We start from the raw sequence: 16,739 nt of genomic DNA on the forward strand, positions 1-16,739 counted from the left end.
TGCCTGAGTAAGCAGCCAGTTCTACACTGCGCAGGCGCACTGAGCTCGGCGCGTGGAACGGCTGGTTTTTGGCTCCTATCTGTAGGTCCCGCATAATATGCCCAACCTGTCCAACCCTGACTGGTCAACTGGGACCCCTTTCTGATGGTTTCCGTGGGTCCACTGTCTAGATATGGTACGAGTGGGATGTGCAGATACTGTTGGCCAATATTACCTATGAGGCGGATGGTGAGCAATTTGGAGTCTTCGCTTGACTTTTCTACAAAGCATATTTTAAAACGTTTTTCTTAAAATATCTGAACATACTGAAAAGTAGAGTTTGATGGCCTGTCATATACTCAGGGTAGATATAACAATATTTTGGCACATTTGCTTCAATTTTTACTCATGTATCACATCTTTTTTACCCCTGAATACTTAGGTGAGCCTAAAAAGTAGGCACATTTCTCCGTATTACCACAATACTGTTTTCACTCCTGAGGCTTAACAGTAACCAGTATCAAATATCCAGTCCAAGTTTCTGGAGGTGGAAGGGATTTTAGACTTTGAGTGTATGCTACTTAATTGGTCTCTAGAATGTTTGTGCTAATTTATATTCATGCGGCTACAGTACGGTTGATTTTCCTTACTGTGAAAAACTAGGAGTGATTTTTCAGTAATTTGATAAAAAGAAAGAGTGAGAAATTGTGCTTTTAATTTGCAGGCTTTTTATTTCCAGTGACTTGAGTAGTCATAGGATTAGATGAGCTTTTGGTATATTTCCTGTTTCTATCTGCTCATTTTGTTTAGGGGTACTTGGCTTTTTCTGATTGATGTATAGAAGGACGTTTATGCTTTGGTAAGTTCTTTGCTGACTTCTCCAAAGTTATGGTTAATAAACAATTGAGAGTTTCTTCCACATTTTATTTTTTTATTTTTTTTATTTTTTTAATTTTTTTAAAGAGAGAATGAGAGAGGAGAGAGGGAGAGAGAGAGAATTTTTTTTAATATTTATTTTTTAGTTCTCGGTGGACACAACATCTTTGTTGGTATGTGGTGCTCAGGATCGAACCCGGGCCGCACGCATGCGAGGCGAGCGCGCTACCGCTTGAGCCACATCTCCAGCCCCCTCTTCCACATTTTAAATCAGTTTTTGTATTTTATTTTTCTCGAAAACTGTCATTTTACTTAAATATTCTACTTTTTATTTTTTTTATTTATATTTGATAGCGGAATGCATTACAATTCATATTACACATATAGAGCACACATTTTTCATATCTCTGGTTGTATACAAAGTATATTCACACCAATTCGTGTCTTCATACATGTACTTTGGATAATAATGTCCAACACATTCCACCATCATTTCTAATACCATACCCTCTCCCTTCCCCTCTCACTCTTCTGCACTATCTAGAGTTCATCTAATCCTCCCACACTCCCCCTCACTACCCCAAATAAATATTTTAATGTACTTAGAGTAGTATGTAGTATTTTACACTGTTTCACCTGTTGTCCTGTATCATTTTTATTATTATGCATTTGCATTTGTCCGATGATTAGCATTGCCAGTATGTTGTATATTTCATTGGCCTCTTCTACTGGTTTTGTTCCAAGTCATTGATTTTTTTTGGAGACTCAATAGTTTTTTTTTTGTTGTTGTTGTTTTGGTATTGGGGAGATTGAACCCAGGGATGCTTTACCACTGAGCCATATCCCCAACGGGTTTTTATGTTGATATAGGGTCTCACTAAGTTGCTGAGGCAGGCCTCAAAATTTGCAATCCTCTTGCCTCAGCCTCATAAGTCATTGGAATCACAATAGGATTACAAGTGTTATAGATTTAAAAAAAATTTTTTTTTGGTTGTTGTAGATGAGCAGAATGTCTGTATTTGTTAAGTGATGCTAAGGATTGAACCCAGTGCCTCACCATGCTAAGCAAGCATTCTGCCACTGAACCACACCCCATCCTGTAACAGATATTTTTATTTAAATGAGAAAAATTTAGAATAGCTTTGGCCACGTTCCTTAAGTCAGTGTAATATTTTCATTGTCCTTAATTTCTAAGTAGTTTGATGGAAAGTTTTAAATTTCTCCTTTGTTGTAAAAATTATTCAAATATTTATTGAACACTTGCTATGTATCAGGCAATACATCTGAACGAGACCAGACCCTCTTTCATAGAACTTAGAGAAGACTAGTATTAAACGATTAGAAATTATAATGAGTGTTCTAAAATAATAAAACATAATTCTGTGAGTGTATAAGAACTTACCCTAAACTTGGGGAAGAAAGGTAGTCAAAGACTTCTTTAAGGAAATGGTTCTAAAACTAAGAAAAGAATGAGTAAAAGTTGATTAAGCATTGTCTAAAGTCTAGCTCTCCTAATATGCTCTTCCTGATATATTGTGTATGTTCCTCTTTCTACATCATCAGACTTTACTAATTGTTACTGTACTTCATGCCTTTTCCATTATATATTTTATTTTCATCCTCCCTTCCAGTTTGGAACAATAGAAGCCTATCTGACTAATGATTTACAAGGCTTAACCTTACCTATTCCTTTAAGAGCACAGAGGAACTCTATTTAGTTGCTTCAATTCACTCTTTTTGTGATTATAGATTTGGGCGAATAATCTTAGCATGTCTGACAAATTATATATTATTTATTTATTTATTTTAGTTTTTGGCAGACACAACATCTTTGTGTGTATGTGGTACTGGGATCGAACCCGGGCCGCACGCATGCCTGGCGAGCGCGCTACTGCTTGAGCCACATCCCCAGCCCCCAAATTATATTTTTGTAATCCCTTATTTCTGATATTTGAAACTATACATTTATGATTTGGATATGAGATGTTCCCACAAAAACTCGTGTGTTAGGCAATGCAAGAATGTTTGAAGGTGAAATAACTAAAAGATTATGAGAGATATAACTTGAACAGTGGATAAAAGCCATTTGATAGATAAATAATTTGGATAACTGGTGGGAACTGCAGGCAGGTTGGATGTAACTGGAGGAAGTAGGCCTGGGGGCATACCTTGGGGATTATATTTTGTCCCTGGCTCCTTGAGTTCTCTCTCTCTCTCTCTCTCCTTCCTGGTTGCTATGAGTAGCTTTCCTCCACCCTGCCCTTCAGCCATGATATTCTGCTTTACCTCAGGCAGACAGCAGTGGAGTCAGCCAACTGAAATTCCAAGCCAAAATAACTTTTCCTCCTCTAGGTTGTTCTTACCAGGTATTTCAGTCACAGCAATAAAAAGCTGACTAACCTGCAGATGGTTCCTGGCTTTCAATGTAAATCATTTGACATTTGAAGATCCAGAAGTGGTAACACATTCAGTAGAAACTATACTTCAGATTTAATCTCTAGCAGTATGTGATACAATACTCTCCCATCATGCTGAGCAATAGCAGAGCTCTATAGCCCTCAGTCAGCCAGGCAGTCATAAGCTTGAATAACTGATATTCTGCAGTGTACCATGATGCTAAGCAATGATGTTCAGTAGCTGTGTATTAAATGCATTTTAAACTTCAGGTATTTTTAATTTATGAAACTTTATTGGGATGTAACCCCCTCCTAAATTAAGAAGAATCTGTAGTTAAAATATGCACTCTGAGGACTGGGGTTGTGGCTCAGTGGCAGAGTGCCTGCCTCGAACATGTGGGGCACTGGGTTCAATCCTCAGCACCACATAAAAATAAACAAACAAAATAAAGATATTGCATCCATCTGTAACTAAAAAATATTTTAAAAAATATGCACTCTGAAATTTGGGTTAAAGAATAAATATATTAGGACAGGATGCAGCTCTTAGCATGTGCCAGGTCCTGGGTTAGATTCCCAGCATCATAAAAAACAAAGAGCTAAACTATAGTGGATCTCAACTGACTTATATTTACCAATCTTGTTACTAAAAGCCTTCCTGAGTCTAACCCTATCTGTGTTAGTTTTGTCAACAGGACAAAAATACTTGAAGAAATAACTTATGAGTAGCAAAGATTTTGGTTCATAGTTTCAGACATTTCAGCCCATTGGTCACTTGTCCTTATGGTGGCACAGCACATTATAGCAGGAGCATGTTGCAGAGCAAAGGTTTCACGTCATGGTGGGCAGGAAGCAAAAGAAAGAGAGTAAGGGGTCAGGGTCCCAATACCCACTTTGTGTGCATGCTCCAGTGACCCAATTTCCTTCCACTAGGCCATACTTTCACCTTTTCCCCATAGTCCCACAAGCTGGCAACCAAGTCTTTAACACATGGCCTTTGGTTGGACATTTAAGATCCAAACCATAATGTTATTCTTTTTCTTTTTGGTGGTACTGGGGATTGAACCTAAGGACATTTTACCACTGAGCTATATCCCCTGCCCTTTTTTATCTTTTGAGATATGGTCTCACTAAGTTGCCCAGGCTTGCCTCCAACTTGGGATCTTCTTGCCTCAGCCTCCCAAACCACAGGGATTACTTGTACCACTGTACCCTGCACCTTAACACCATTTTTGACACCCACCTAGTTTTTCACTATTTCCAAGTCTATATTTCTTCAAGGCAATTTAGTTGGTTAATTGGCTTTATGTAAAGTGCAGGTGCCCTCATCCTAACCACAGTCCTGAAATGTGATTATTAGTCTCACTTGATATGTCAAAATAGAGTATAATCTCATAGCTAAAATGGGATGAGAGTAAAATAAAACCCAAATCTCTGGTTCTATGGCCCACTTGTGTGTGTGTATGTGGCGGGGGTGGGAGATAGGGATCTCATCATAGTTGCTTTGGCTGCCCTTGAACTCCTGAGCTCAAGCAATCCTCCTGTTTTACCCTCCCAAGTAGCTGGGACTGCAGATAGGCAGCACTGCACCCAGCTTTATTAGTTTTTGTTTTGTGTGTTGGGCTTGAACCCAGGTGCATTTTACCACTAATCTTCATTTCTAGTTCTCCCTTGCCCCTAGAGGCAAGATCTTGTGCTAATTTAATTAGCCTCCTGCTTCAATCTCCCAAGAAGCTGGGATTATAGGTGTATACTATCATGGCTAACTACATTTGAGTTGTCTTTCCATTTGATTTTTTAATTTTTTTTTTTTTTTAGTTGTAGATGGACACAATGTCTTTATTTTTATTTATTTTTATGTGGTGCTCAGGATCCAACCTAGGGCCTCACACGTGCAAGGCAAACGCTCTACCACTGAGCTACAACCCCTAGCTTGCCCATTTGATTGTTCAAAGATAAATTTACACTTAAATGTGTAAAGCATAATTGTATTGGGTTGGTGGGGTTCTGTGAACTAACCCCAGGATCTTTCACACTAAGCACATACTCTACTACTGAGTTAGACACCCAGCTTTCAATTGTATAATTTCTTGACAACTGATATACCTTTGTAATCCCTATCAAGATATAGAATATTTCCTTTACCCCCAATAGTTCCCTATGTTCCTTCTCAGAAAATAGGGTGTCCTTCCCCTGTAAAAGTCACTATTTTAATTTTTTTCACCATAGATTAGTTTTAACTGTTCAAGAACTTCATATAAATGAATGAAATAACATGTAATTTGACTTCTTCTGTTGAATTTAAGAATAGTTATTTCTTTTTTATATTACTGAGTATGAACATCACAAGTTGTTTAGCTGTTCTGATTAATGGGTATGTAGGTTAGATCATTCCTAGTTTGGAGCTTTTAAAATAATGCTGTTATGAATGTGTGTGTGTGTGTGTTGTTGTGATAGAACCAGCCCTTACACATGCTAAGCACTGCTATGATCATTTTTTTTAATTAGCTACAACTATGATAATTTTTTAACACACATTTTTGTGGAATTTATTTTCATTTCTCTTGGGTAAGTATGTAGGTTGAAATTTCTAGATAAATTACAGAAAATGTTTGAAAATTTCCCCAAATAGGCTGGTAAGATATGTCTATAATCCCAGCTACTGAGGAGGATGAGTTAGAAGGATCCCAATTTGAGGCCAGCCTGAACAATTTAGTGAGATCCTCTCTCAAAATAAAATATAAAAAAAGCTGGAAAGGTAACTCAATAGTAGAGGTCTCTTGAACTCAATTTCTGATTAGGGCAGGGCAGGACAAATTTTCCCAGAGACAGTATCGTTTTACATTCTTCCCTAACAATGTATCATAATTTATTCCACATCCTTGTGAAGATTTGGTGTTGTCTGTCTTTTGGGTTTTAGCCATTCTGATGAATATGTAATGATAGTAAGAGTCCATCTTTGAATCATTTTCACTGGCATAAATAAAACTTGAAGCAGAGTTCATTGCTTCACACATTTCTAATTGATTTCTATTGTGATCAACTAGTGTTATATGCCTTGGGTACAGGAAGAATGACAATACCTATCGCTGATTTAAGCCAGAATTCCCAAATAGTTAACTAGAATCACAAATGGAATACTGTATTTTAAAAATATAACTTCTGTGATCCATTCCCAGGCCTCTTAAGCCAGACATCCCCAGGTATCATCTGTAAGTAAATATTTAAGAAATTCCTTGGATGATTCAGATGATGATTAGCCAGATTTGGTACAACAGTATTTCTTTCAGTTATCTCCCGTTTATAAGCCATGTAGTATAGTTAACTTGGCCTGGTTGCTAGTTTATAAACATGCCTAGCCTTTACCATTGTTGGCCTTGCTAATACTGATTTCCTAATCTATAGTGCTTCACGATACTTGAATCTTATCTTTATACTTCTGCAAATTTAGTGCATTACTCAAACTTCAGCCCAAGTTGCTCAGAGCCTTTTTAACTGAAGACAGTTTCTTCCTGTTCAGACTTTTTTTTTTTACCTTTGAGACAGAGGACTGCTAAATTTCCCAGGCTGGTCTTAAACTCTTAATCCCACCTTAGTCTCCTAAGTAGTTGGGATTATAGGTGTCTACCACCACACTATTTGTATTTTTTAATGGCACCTTTTAAATATGAATATTTTCCCTATAAGAAGGATTGGATTAGATCTTATTTATTTTGAATTTCCCAATGTTTTCAATGCTTACTGTGTATCAGATATTGCATTTTTTTAATGTTCCAATTTCCTTGTATTCCCTAACTTACTTTAATAGCAGGTTTCTTAAGTGAGAGTTAATAAACTAAAAATGTTTTCAAAATAAAGAAAGTAATAATGTTATTATTATTGTTGTTGAAAACATTTTTTGCTATATTCATCTTAGTAACTAATACTTTTTAAAATTACTGAATTTATAATAAATGAAAAATTATATACTTGGCTTGAAAATGAATCTACTCTCCATCCTCTTTATAATTTTAAGATATTAGAGTGCTTACGATTACATAAAAAAATTAGAATAAACAATTTAATTTACTTTTATATAAAAGAGATAAACTTGAAATTTTTAAGAACAGAATATTTTAATTTTTACATATTTTATTAAAAAACACACTTAGAGAAATAACAATACATTAAATTTTCAAAGCGTCACCATACTATTCTGGTTTGGTTTGTTTTTATTTTTGTTTTTGTGGTGCTAGTATTTTTTTTTGCATATTAGTGCTCTACCACAGAGCTTATACCCTCAGCAATATTCTGAAAATGTACAAAATTCAAATGTCAAAATTTTACATTTCCCCCCAGAATAATGCAGAAGAAAAAAGGCCAGTAATTACAAATATGTATATTATATTAAAAAAAAACCCTCTGTTTATCATGGGAATTAGTAACAATACAAAGAGTGAATGAATTATGACTGAATTTCATACCCTAATGGGTCAAGTCCCTGGTCTAGAAGCATTAAAGAGGATTCTCTTAACTTCTGCAGCAATTTTCTTAGTTCTTCCTTAGAAAATACCTGGTATTAAAAAAGAAAAACAAAATTAAGAATGAGAAAAAAAGAATATGATCTTTTAGTTACCTAATTAATCTGATGATTTAAATTAATATAATAAGAAATTTCTTTGTATGATTTATATGTACAGAAGCTAGAAAATTAGAGCAGTTTAGGAACTTCAGGCTATTTCTCAGAGTCAGTCTATATATTTCTAACTGCTTATATGATCATATACATATTTGGAAAAAAAGCACATTTATTAAAACTAGACTGTTACTTTCAGAAAGTTCAAGAACAACTAAAATCCAAAAACAATAAAAAATGTAAGCATGTCTTCACAAAATTAAATATCATCATAAAGTATATCAAATCAATAAAATTTAAACAGCAAGCATTCTAGCACTTACCAGATAGAGTTTATGGCGCTCAGAGGATACCATATCTGCTAACTGCAGGCATTCCTGATACTGACCAGTACTATGCAATATGGTGTGAAGCAGAAAACACAACATTGGCAAACATAGCTTTCTCAATAAAACCATCTGATGTGTTCTTTCATGGTCTTCCTCAGCATCCTACAAACAGACATCAAGTCATCATTTTAACAACTTTAAGCTAACTATCCTTACAAATGGAAAAGGCATGCACAATTGGTCCTGTGCATAATTGGTTCCAAATCTCTAGATTCAACCAACCATAGAAAGTAAATAGATATTTGGGGTAAAAAGTTGCAACAGTACCAAACATATACAAACTTTTTGTTCTTGTCATTATTCCTTAAACAATATAAGAACTAATTACATAGCATTTACATTGTATTAGGCATTATAAATAATCTAGAGATGATTTAAAGGATATGGGAGGATAGGAGGAGGTTATATAAAATATTATGCCATTTTATATAACAGATTTGAATATATGTAATTTTATTATCCACAGGGATTTTCTAACCAAACCCTCATAGATGCTGAAGAATGACTGTGCTGAATCAAAATCAAAACAGATAGAAGCTAGGCCTGGGGTCGTGGCTCAGTGGTAGAGCGCTTGCCTAGCATGTGCGGGGGCCCTGGGTTCCATCCTCAGCACCACATAAAAATAAATAAATAAGAGTATTGTGTCCAACTACAAATAAAAAATAAATATTCAAACAAAACAAAACAAAACAAAAAACCAGGAAAAAGCTAAAGTTTTTCGGTTTTGGCAGTGCTGGGGATTGAACCCAGGGCCTCACACAAGCCAGGCAAGTGCTCAACCACTGAGACCTTTAAAAAAAAAAAAAAATTGTTTTAAGATAGGATCTCATTAAATTGCCCAAGTTAGGCTTGAATTTGTAGTGCTCCTCCCTCTACTTCCCTAAAAGCTGGGATTATAGGTATGTGCTAATTACTCTAAGGCTTATAATGCCTATTAAAAATAAAATGAGGCAAGGTTTTAATCATGTTATGTAGCAAACAAAATTTTATGCCAAAAAAGTATGAAGATGAACAAAGTATACTAGAGAGGGAAGAGAATAATGAAAATGCTATTGAGTGTATTTCTAATAAATTTAATGTCTATAATAACAACTGTATAAAAAGAATAAGAGAAACTGAATACCATCAGAACAAAAAGCAGAATAGAAAACATCACCACACTTTATTGGATATGTACAGATGTAATTACAAATAGATCTAAGGAGATGTGAAAACACACACCAAACTGACAGCAGTTATACTTGGGAAAAAATGGTTAGGATGCAGAGAAGGGTGCACAGGGGAAAGAACTATGTGGCAACTTTCTAGTTTTTTCAACAAGGAGAATGAATTTATGATTTTCTTGTATAATTTAGAAAAACTGACAAAACCTATAGATATGAATATAATCAACGAGAGAAGAAATATATGAGGACAATCTTAGAAAAAAAGTTAAGTATTTTTTTCTGGATTTTTCTAAAGCAAAACTGCAGAAATAAAAGAGTAGCCCTTTTATGCTCACTGCTTTCTCACTACACACTTGAAAATTAAAATAGTGAAAATAATAAAAACACACCCAAACACATTAAAATTTCTGAAATAATCTTTAAAACAAAATGGAATGGCTGGAGTATACCTCAGTGGTGGAGCATGTGTCTAGCATGAATGAGGCCCTGAGTTTGATTCCTAGCATAACAAAAAGAAAAATCAGAAGGAAACATATAGAACTCATCGTGTAAAACACAACAAAACAGAATAGCCAGGACAAAGTAAAGCAAATTAAAAAGCTTAATAAAATATCTCAAAATATTTCTTGGGAGAGGCTATAAAACTAAATTGCTAAAACATTTTCAAATGTAGATATAAATGGAGTAAAGCAACAAAATGTGGCTTGGTTATTCTACCAAGAAGTAACGTACTAACTTAGGCTAACCTACCTAACTTATGCCAGGTTTCCACACACAAGAAAAATACTGCCCATTAATCTTTTAGTCTTGTTTTGAGGTATAAATACATAAAAGCAAATATTAAAATATATGCCTCATATTTTCTTTTCTTTTTTTGTACTGGCAATTTAACTCGGGGGCACTCGACCACTGAGCCACATCCCCAGCCCTATTTTATATTTTATTTAGAGACAGGGTCTCACTGAGTTGCTTAGTGCCTCACTATTGCTGAGGCTGCCTTTGAACTCAAGATCCTCCTGCCTCAGCCTCCTGAGTTGCTGGGATTACAGACATGTGCCACAGCACCCAGCCATATTTTCTTAGCTTTAAAAATGAAAGCACTTTCATTTATTTTCTCAAGGTGAGGCACTCACTGGGGAAAAAGGAAGAGAGGGAAATAAAAGGTACTAAAGAATGAGAATGATCAAATATGTTTAAGTACAAATATGACATAATAAATCCTACTATTATATATAATTACAATGCACCAATAAAAAAAGATAAGGTACTCACTAGATTATCTAAATGTGTTAGATTTAAAATGCAAGTTAAAACACCTCAAATTTTTATTCATTATTCATATTACTGACCCCTCTAGAGGCAGAACCTATTATGAATGATAAGAGAACTGTTGCTTTCTGGGGCTTTCCATTTATGCTCTAGTATAGTCTTTCCCCTATGCTAAGGAGGTAAAGTACCCCTGGTTCTTGGATTGTTTGTTACCTAAAAGCTATAAAAGGTACCACAAGATGAATTGTGGTACCTGCTTCTCCTAAATTCTATTGTTGCTGCCACAGTATCAGGGAGTGGTGCAAGTGATCTCTTTTCCTATGATTCCCATGGCAGTGGACAGCTTACTATCAACCATTCAGAATCACACCGGATGGACCTAGACATTTGCCACAAGGAAAAAGAAATAAACTACTCTGCCACAACCTATTTCTCTTGTATGAATAATTAAAAGCTTTAAAATATACTAAAACATTTAAAACAAAAAATTCTTTTCACCAAGGGCATACAGTGCCTTCTATGTGAGAAAAACTCATTGACTGACATGTCGACAGCAGAAGTCTACCTCTATTGACATTATGGAAATAACTAATCTGAAAAAAGTGCATTCACTCCAATAATGTAGTGCCATTTATTTACCAAATGCCTTGTATGTGCTAGACATTAATTTAAGTGTCAGGGTCAAAGAAGTGAAGAATACAAGGTTGCTCCCTTTATAAAGGTTATACTGTACTGGGAGTAGACTCAAAAAACAAAACAAAACAAAACACATATTGGAATGTGGTAGAAAGAAATCTAATATAAGATAAGGATTCAGTGACAGATGTGTATTATATATGCTATTTAATAAGCGTGGTTGGCTGGGATTGTAGTTCAGTGGTAAAGTGTTTGTCTACTACATTTGAAGTACTGAGTTCCATCCTCATTCACACCACATAAAAAATAAATAAAATAAAGGTATTGTGTCCATCTACAATATTTAAAAATAAATACACAAATATAGAATGGTTAGGCTGGGGCTATACAGCTCAGTGGTAGAACATTAGGCTAGCATGACAAGTTTGATTCCCAGCATTGCAAAAAACAAACAAGGGTGACTTGATGGGGGGCAGAGATTCTCTAAGGAAACTATTTGAGGAGACTGTTGAGAGAATTAAGAAGCTACCTAGGCAGATATCTTGGGGAAAGAGCATTCTAGGCAGAGGGAGAGTTGCAAAGCGATCCAGAAATCAAGAACATAATGAGGAGCAGGAGGATATAAGACTGGCAGGTAGTTCAAACAAACAAACAAACAAAAAACGGCAAATGTACAGTCTTGTATGTTAAGAAGAGAACTAAGGATTTATTCAAGTTATGATGAGAAACTATCAGAAAGTTCTTGGTGAGAGAGTGACATTTCATTTTTAAATGATCACTAATTGATAAACAAGGAAATAATAATATAAAGAAGAATGGGGCGGGTAGAGTAGTGGCTAGACGGTAGAGAGTTTGCCTAGCACGTTTGAGGCCCTGGGTTTGATCCTCAGCACCACATAAAACAATAAATAAAATAAAGGTATTGTGTCCAACTACAATTAAAAATAAATACAAAAAAAAAAAAAAAGAAAGAGAACGGGAAGCAAAGGAGACACAGTAGAAGCTTAGACTAGAATGTAGCAGAAGTAGAAGTAGAGGTAGTTGTAGTAGTAAAAAGTAGGTATAGATGAAATGCCTACTCTACTTCTGCTGCCAGCCTTCTGTGCCACCTGCCTTCAATACTAATAGGAACATTCTACAGCTACTTAAAAACTTGAGATGTTCCTATACTAAACTGTGTGTAATGCCAGGAATATCATGTATAGTTGAGTACTATACAAGGGCACCTGGTCAAGTGAGTGAGTGAAGCTGAAATCCAGCTTATGCTTCATTCTACAGATCATGTGTACCTAGCATGGAACCTATCTGTGTAAGGGAAGGGGTTCAATTTTCTAATTTATACACAAATAATATATGTGCTAGCAGGAACCCTAGATAATTCCCTACTTTGTTGAATATTAAATATCTAGGAGTATTAAACTAAACTCAATAGAGTAATTAAAATACCATTATCATTGACTGTTAAAGGAATCTCCTTTTCTGGATTAGTTTTAAAGAAATGACTAAGACCAAATACTGATTTATAAAATGCTCCATAAAACAATACAATATCATTTGTTGTCTGCCAATCCAACATCATTTTTATGAGACTATTTTGTGGCTTTCATTATTTAATCTACTAAGATTAATTAATCAGAATAAATAATAAAGACTTATTCATCAACAAGACACTCAAGTTGTTTCATAATTCAAGTAACAATTAGCATTTTGTAACAGGAAAATTTTATTTTCACTAACACCAGCATGAATCAGAAGATAGGTTTATCCTAAGGAAACTGCTGAAGGTTTAAAACTAGTCAGGGGAGTTCTATTATGAACTTTAGGATTAAAAGTTCAAGATCATTAATCTATGTTTCAAGATCATTAACCTAAGCAAGGCACCCTGTGCACGCCTATAATCCCAAAACTCACAAGGTTGAGGAGGATCTTGAGTTCAAGAGCAGCCTCGGCAACTTAGCAAGATTCTAAGCAACTCAGTGAAACCCTGTCTAAAAATAAAAAAAGAGCTGAGGATGTAGCTCAGCATAAAGTGCCCCCAGGTTCAATCCCCAGTAAAACAAAAACAAAACATTAATCTATCAGTAATAACAGCAAACAGAGGTTCCAATCTAGTTTCTACGGAAACTAAAAGAGGTAGATATCTATAGTAGCTAAAATTAATTAAAGAATAAGTGATAAAATAAAAGAGGATATTAGGAGTGGCAGAAGAAAAAGTATCAAGAACACTGTTGTTCTCCATTCAAAATAAATATCCAATAATCTAAGATTTCCAGTTTTTCTTGATTATCTGTCTGCAGAGGGAAAACTGAGCTACCATTCTGTCATGTCCCTGGATAAGGCCTTAGTGTTTCTCTCTGATATTATCATTGTAGTATCCTTCCATTCCCCATTTTACCTCATCCAAATTCTACCCATTTGTTCAAGATTCAATCGAATGCTATAGCTTTCAAGCTTCCTGTCCATAGTCCTTCCAGGTTAAAAAACAATCCTGTTTTCCTCCTCCTTTTTTTCCTCTAGTGTGGGCCTCACTCATGCTAGGGAAGCTTTCTATCTTCTGAGTTATATTCCCAGCCCAAAACAATCTCTTCTTTTCTTGAACTTAAAAAAAGAAAATACTTACTTTGTACTGTTCTTATGGCATTTAATACTTTTCTAACTGGTTCTCAATCTAGGTCACACATTAAAGTTTCTAGGTGATTATAAAACAAACAGTGTAGCCCTTCCTCAAACTAATTAAACCATAATTTCTGGGGATGGAACCTTGTACTTTTAAAAAAGCTTGTCAAGTCATTTAAATGGACACCTTAGAAGTGAAAGTCACTGATGTATGTATGTCTTGTGCTGCTAGAATTATCTATCTATAAATTAAGTCAAATACATGTATAATTAAAATTTTAGGTCCAGAATTTTAAAAATGAAATTCTACTATCCTGTGTGAACATATTAAATGTGAAGTAATAGTTTATCCAAAATACATGTGATATTTAGTTATAACTACAAAGGTTATCTAAAATCTGTAGATTCTTCTATTCAGAAAGAGCACATCTGACAAAATATAATGTATTTTTTTCAGCTATATGCAATACACACAGCTTACCTCTCTGACATCTACCATCCAACCTCCATCAACAAACAATAAGACATTGTACATTTTTTCCTTCACATCAGCAGTTAGTGCATCCAAATGCCCTTTCCAAATACCGTAATCCATCTGCAAGACAAACACGAGGCAGACATAATGAACAAAAATCAATAAATAATGTATTTTTAATATAGAGGCAGAAATATACACGTGGAACATGATTCAAGAGTTGGTGTTTCAGTAGCCAAATATCAACAGACAGCAGTTGAATAAAATGATTAAATGTTAACTTCGTAAATAAATGCTAATGATACCTGAAGGTATTTTTCAAGATTAATTACCCACAGAGAAGTAAACAGCTGGGTGCAATGGTGCAAGCCTGTAATCCCAGCTACTCGAGAAGCAGGAGTTTGATCAGGTTTGAGGCTAGCCTTGGCAACTTAGTGAGACTGTCTCAAAATACAAAGTAAAAAGGGCTAGGGAGGTAGTTCAGAGGTACCTGAGCAATCCCCAGTCACAGTGTAGGGGAAGGGAGGTAACAAAACAAGTGGCTTTTTTCAAAGCAGAACATTAACACAAAGATTACCTGTTATAGTAACATAGCTGCTGAAAAAATGACCTTTATAAATGCTAACATACATTTTTAAGATGCAACAGACTCATCCTAGATCCATATTCAACTTACTTCGTACTTCTTTTCTTTATGTTCATAAGCCACTTTCTCAGTAAAAGTTGGCTGGGGTATCAGAGTAGGTTTTTGTGGAGTTGAATTCATATGCTTAAACCATTCATTAAACGTTTCATGGGCTTCCTAAAACGTAAATTGGAAAAAAATGTTTTCCACATTTATTATTCAACAAAGCTTTTAAAAATTTTGGTTCTTAGAAATAATTCTGCAGCACCAAAATACAAAATTGTTCAATATTTATTTTTTTACACACAACAAAAATGACTGGAATATATTGTTTTATCAAATGACAAATACCACCAAAATATATAGCATCTACTTCTATCTCAGCATCCTGATTATTTATGTATCTTGACATTTATCACTCTATGAAGTAGCATGTGATCTTATCTACCTTCTTTATTGGCCTACTGGCTTTAAGAGGGCAAAGAGAAGAGTACTATCCACAAATTTAGCTCTGTGACCTTGCCCACTATAATCACTTGATTACTTGTTTAATAAAATTTGAATGAATATGCTGTTATTTTAGTCCCAACAAATATAGAATATTTTGCTATCCTCAGTTATTGCCAAAAGCAAAAATATTAAAAGTTGAGACAAGCAATCACAGAATCTTTTTTCTTTTCCCCAACTCTTCAGAGCATTTACTTTGAAGCCAGAATCATGGCAGCTCAGAAGCACATGGTTTCATCATAAAAGCATTCATGAATCTTAAAAAAAAAAAAAATCAGTTTCTGGGGCTGGGGCTGTAGCTCAGTGGTAGAGCACTTGCCTTGAACGTGTGAGGCCCTGGGTTCGATCCCCAGCACCATATAAAAAAAGAATAAATAAATAAAAATGAAGATATTTTGTCCATCTATAACTAAATTTTTTTTAAAAACTCCTTCTTTAAAAAAAAAAAAGAAGAAAGAAAACATCAGTTCTGGATATCATATATGCTATCTGATCTTGGCTGGTTAACAATGAATAGAGAATCATGATAATGAAGGTAAGGTCATGATTTCAATTCTCTGTAGAATAGTCATTACTATAGTCACAAGAGAGATAAAATTGATCAATCATTACTTTAAAATTTAAACTCTGAAAGTGAATCAGAAAAGTTGCTACTAAAATTGTGGTTTTCTTTTCAATCTCACCAAATAAGCTCTAATGCACAAATGTTCTCTGATAGCATTATCGTCTTCAGCAGGAAGTGGACTTTCCATTCCTTGTTCCTCCCACTGATTATAGATTTCTGCTATAGAATCCTGAGGAATTTTCACAAATACTTCTTTTGCAGCTTCATGCTTTTTAGATGCTGTGAAAAAAGAACATAAATTTTCACTAAACTTCTTTGTAATGTTTCTCAAAGAGTCAAATAATTGGTTTAACTTTTATAGTGAACTGCAACCATTTCAGGACCCAAGGTATTTCTATTAAAGGTCTTAATGATATTCCTACCCAATGGGCTGGCTCTTTTCATATCTCCATGGAATGATAACATAAAAGGAGATATTAAATGCAGTTATATTTTTCAAAGTCTGTCAGCCATGACAGTATATGCAAAATTGGCTAGGATAACAAAAATCCACCTTTATAAGTTTTTGCATAACAAATTGGATATGTAAAAGAATAGGTAGGCTATGCACAGTGGTACACACCTG

At 34.8% G+C, this 16,739-nt stretch overlaps 1 protein-coding gene, 1 long non-coding RNA gene and 1 other non-coding gene across 3 annotated transcripts in view; 1 reads left to right on the forward strand and 2 right to left on the reverse strand.

Moving 5' to 3' along the window:
* Positions 1 to 42: 42 nt before the first annotated feature.
* LOC144378618 (uncharacterized) overlaps positions 43 to 16,739 on the forward strand; it is a 35,501-nt gene continuing 18,804 nt past the window's right edge. The window contains exon 1 of the long non-coding RNA XR_013440484.1: positions 43 to 228. This is a non-coding gene — a long non-coding RNA (uncharacterized LOC144378618). The remainder of the gene's footprint in view (positions 229 to 16,739) is intronic.
* Nup107 (nucleoporin 107) overlaps positions 7,348 to 16,739 on the reverse strand; it is a 42,762-nt gene continuing 33,370 nt past the window's right edge. Inside the window, exons 24-28 of the mRNA XM_005328722.5 lie at positions 16,233 to 16,393; positions 15,094 to 15,219; positions 14,424 to 14,537; positions 8,190 to 8,357; positions 7,348 to 7,803 (exon numbers count right to left, since the gene is read on the reverse strand). Coding sequence (XP_005328779.1) covers positions 7,696 to 7,803; positions 8,190 to 8,357; positions 14,424 to 14,537; positions 15,094 to 15,219; positions 16,233 to 16,393 — 677 coding nt within the window. The 3' untranslated portion in view covers positions 7,348 to 7,695. The remainder of the gene's footprint in view (positions 7,804 to 8,189; positions 8,358 to 14,423; positions 14,538 to 15,093; positions 15,220 to 16,232; positions 16,394 to 16,739) is intronic.
* On the reverse strand, positions 15,716 to 15,805 carry LOC120888789 (small nucleolar RNA SNORD105). Its single transcript, XR_005732475.1, has one exon. It is a non-coding gene; the product is annotated as a small nucleolar RNA SNORD105 (small nucleolar RNA).

The sequence above is a fragment of the Ictidomys tridecemlineatus genome, chromosome 6 (assembly GCF_052094955.1).
Source record: "Ictidomys tridecemlineatus isolate mIctTri1 chromosome 6, mIctTri1.hap1, whole genome shotgun sequence".
Taxonomy (NCBI): Eukaryota; Metazoa; Chordata; class Mammalia; order Rodentia; family Sciuridae; genus Ictidomys; species Ictidomys tridecemlineatus.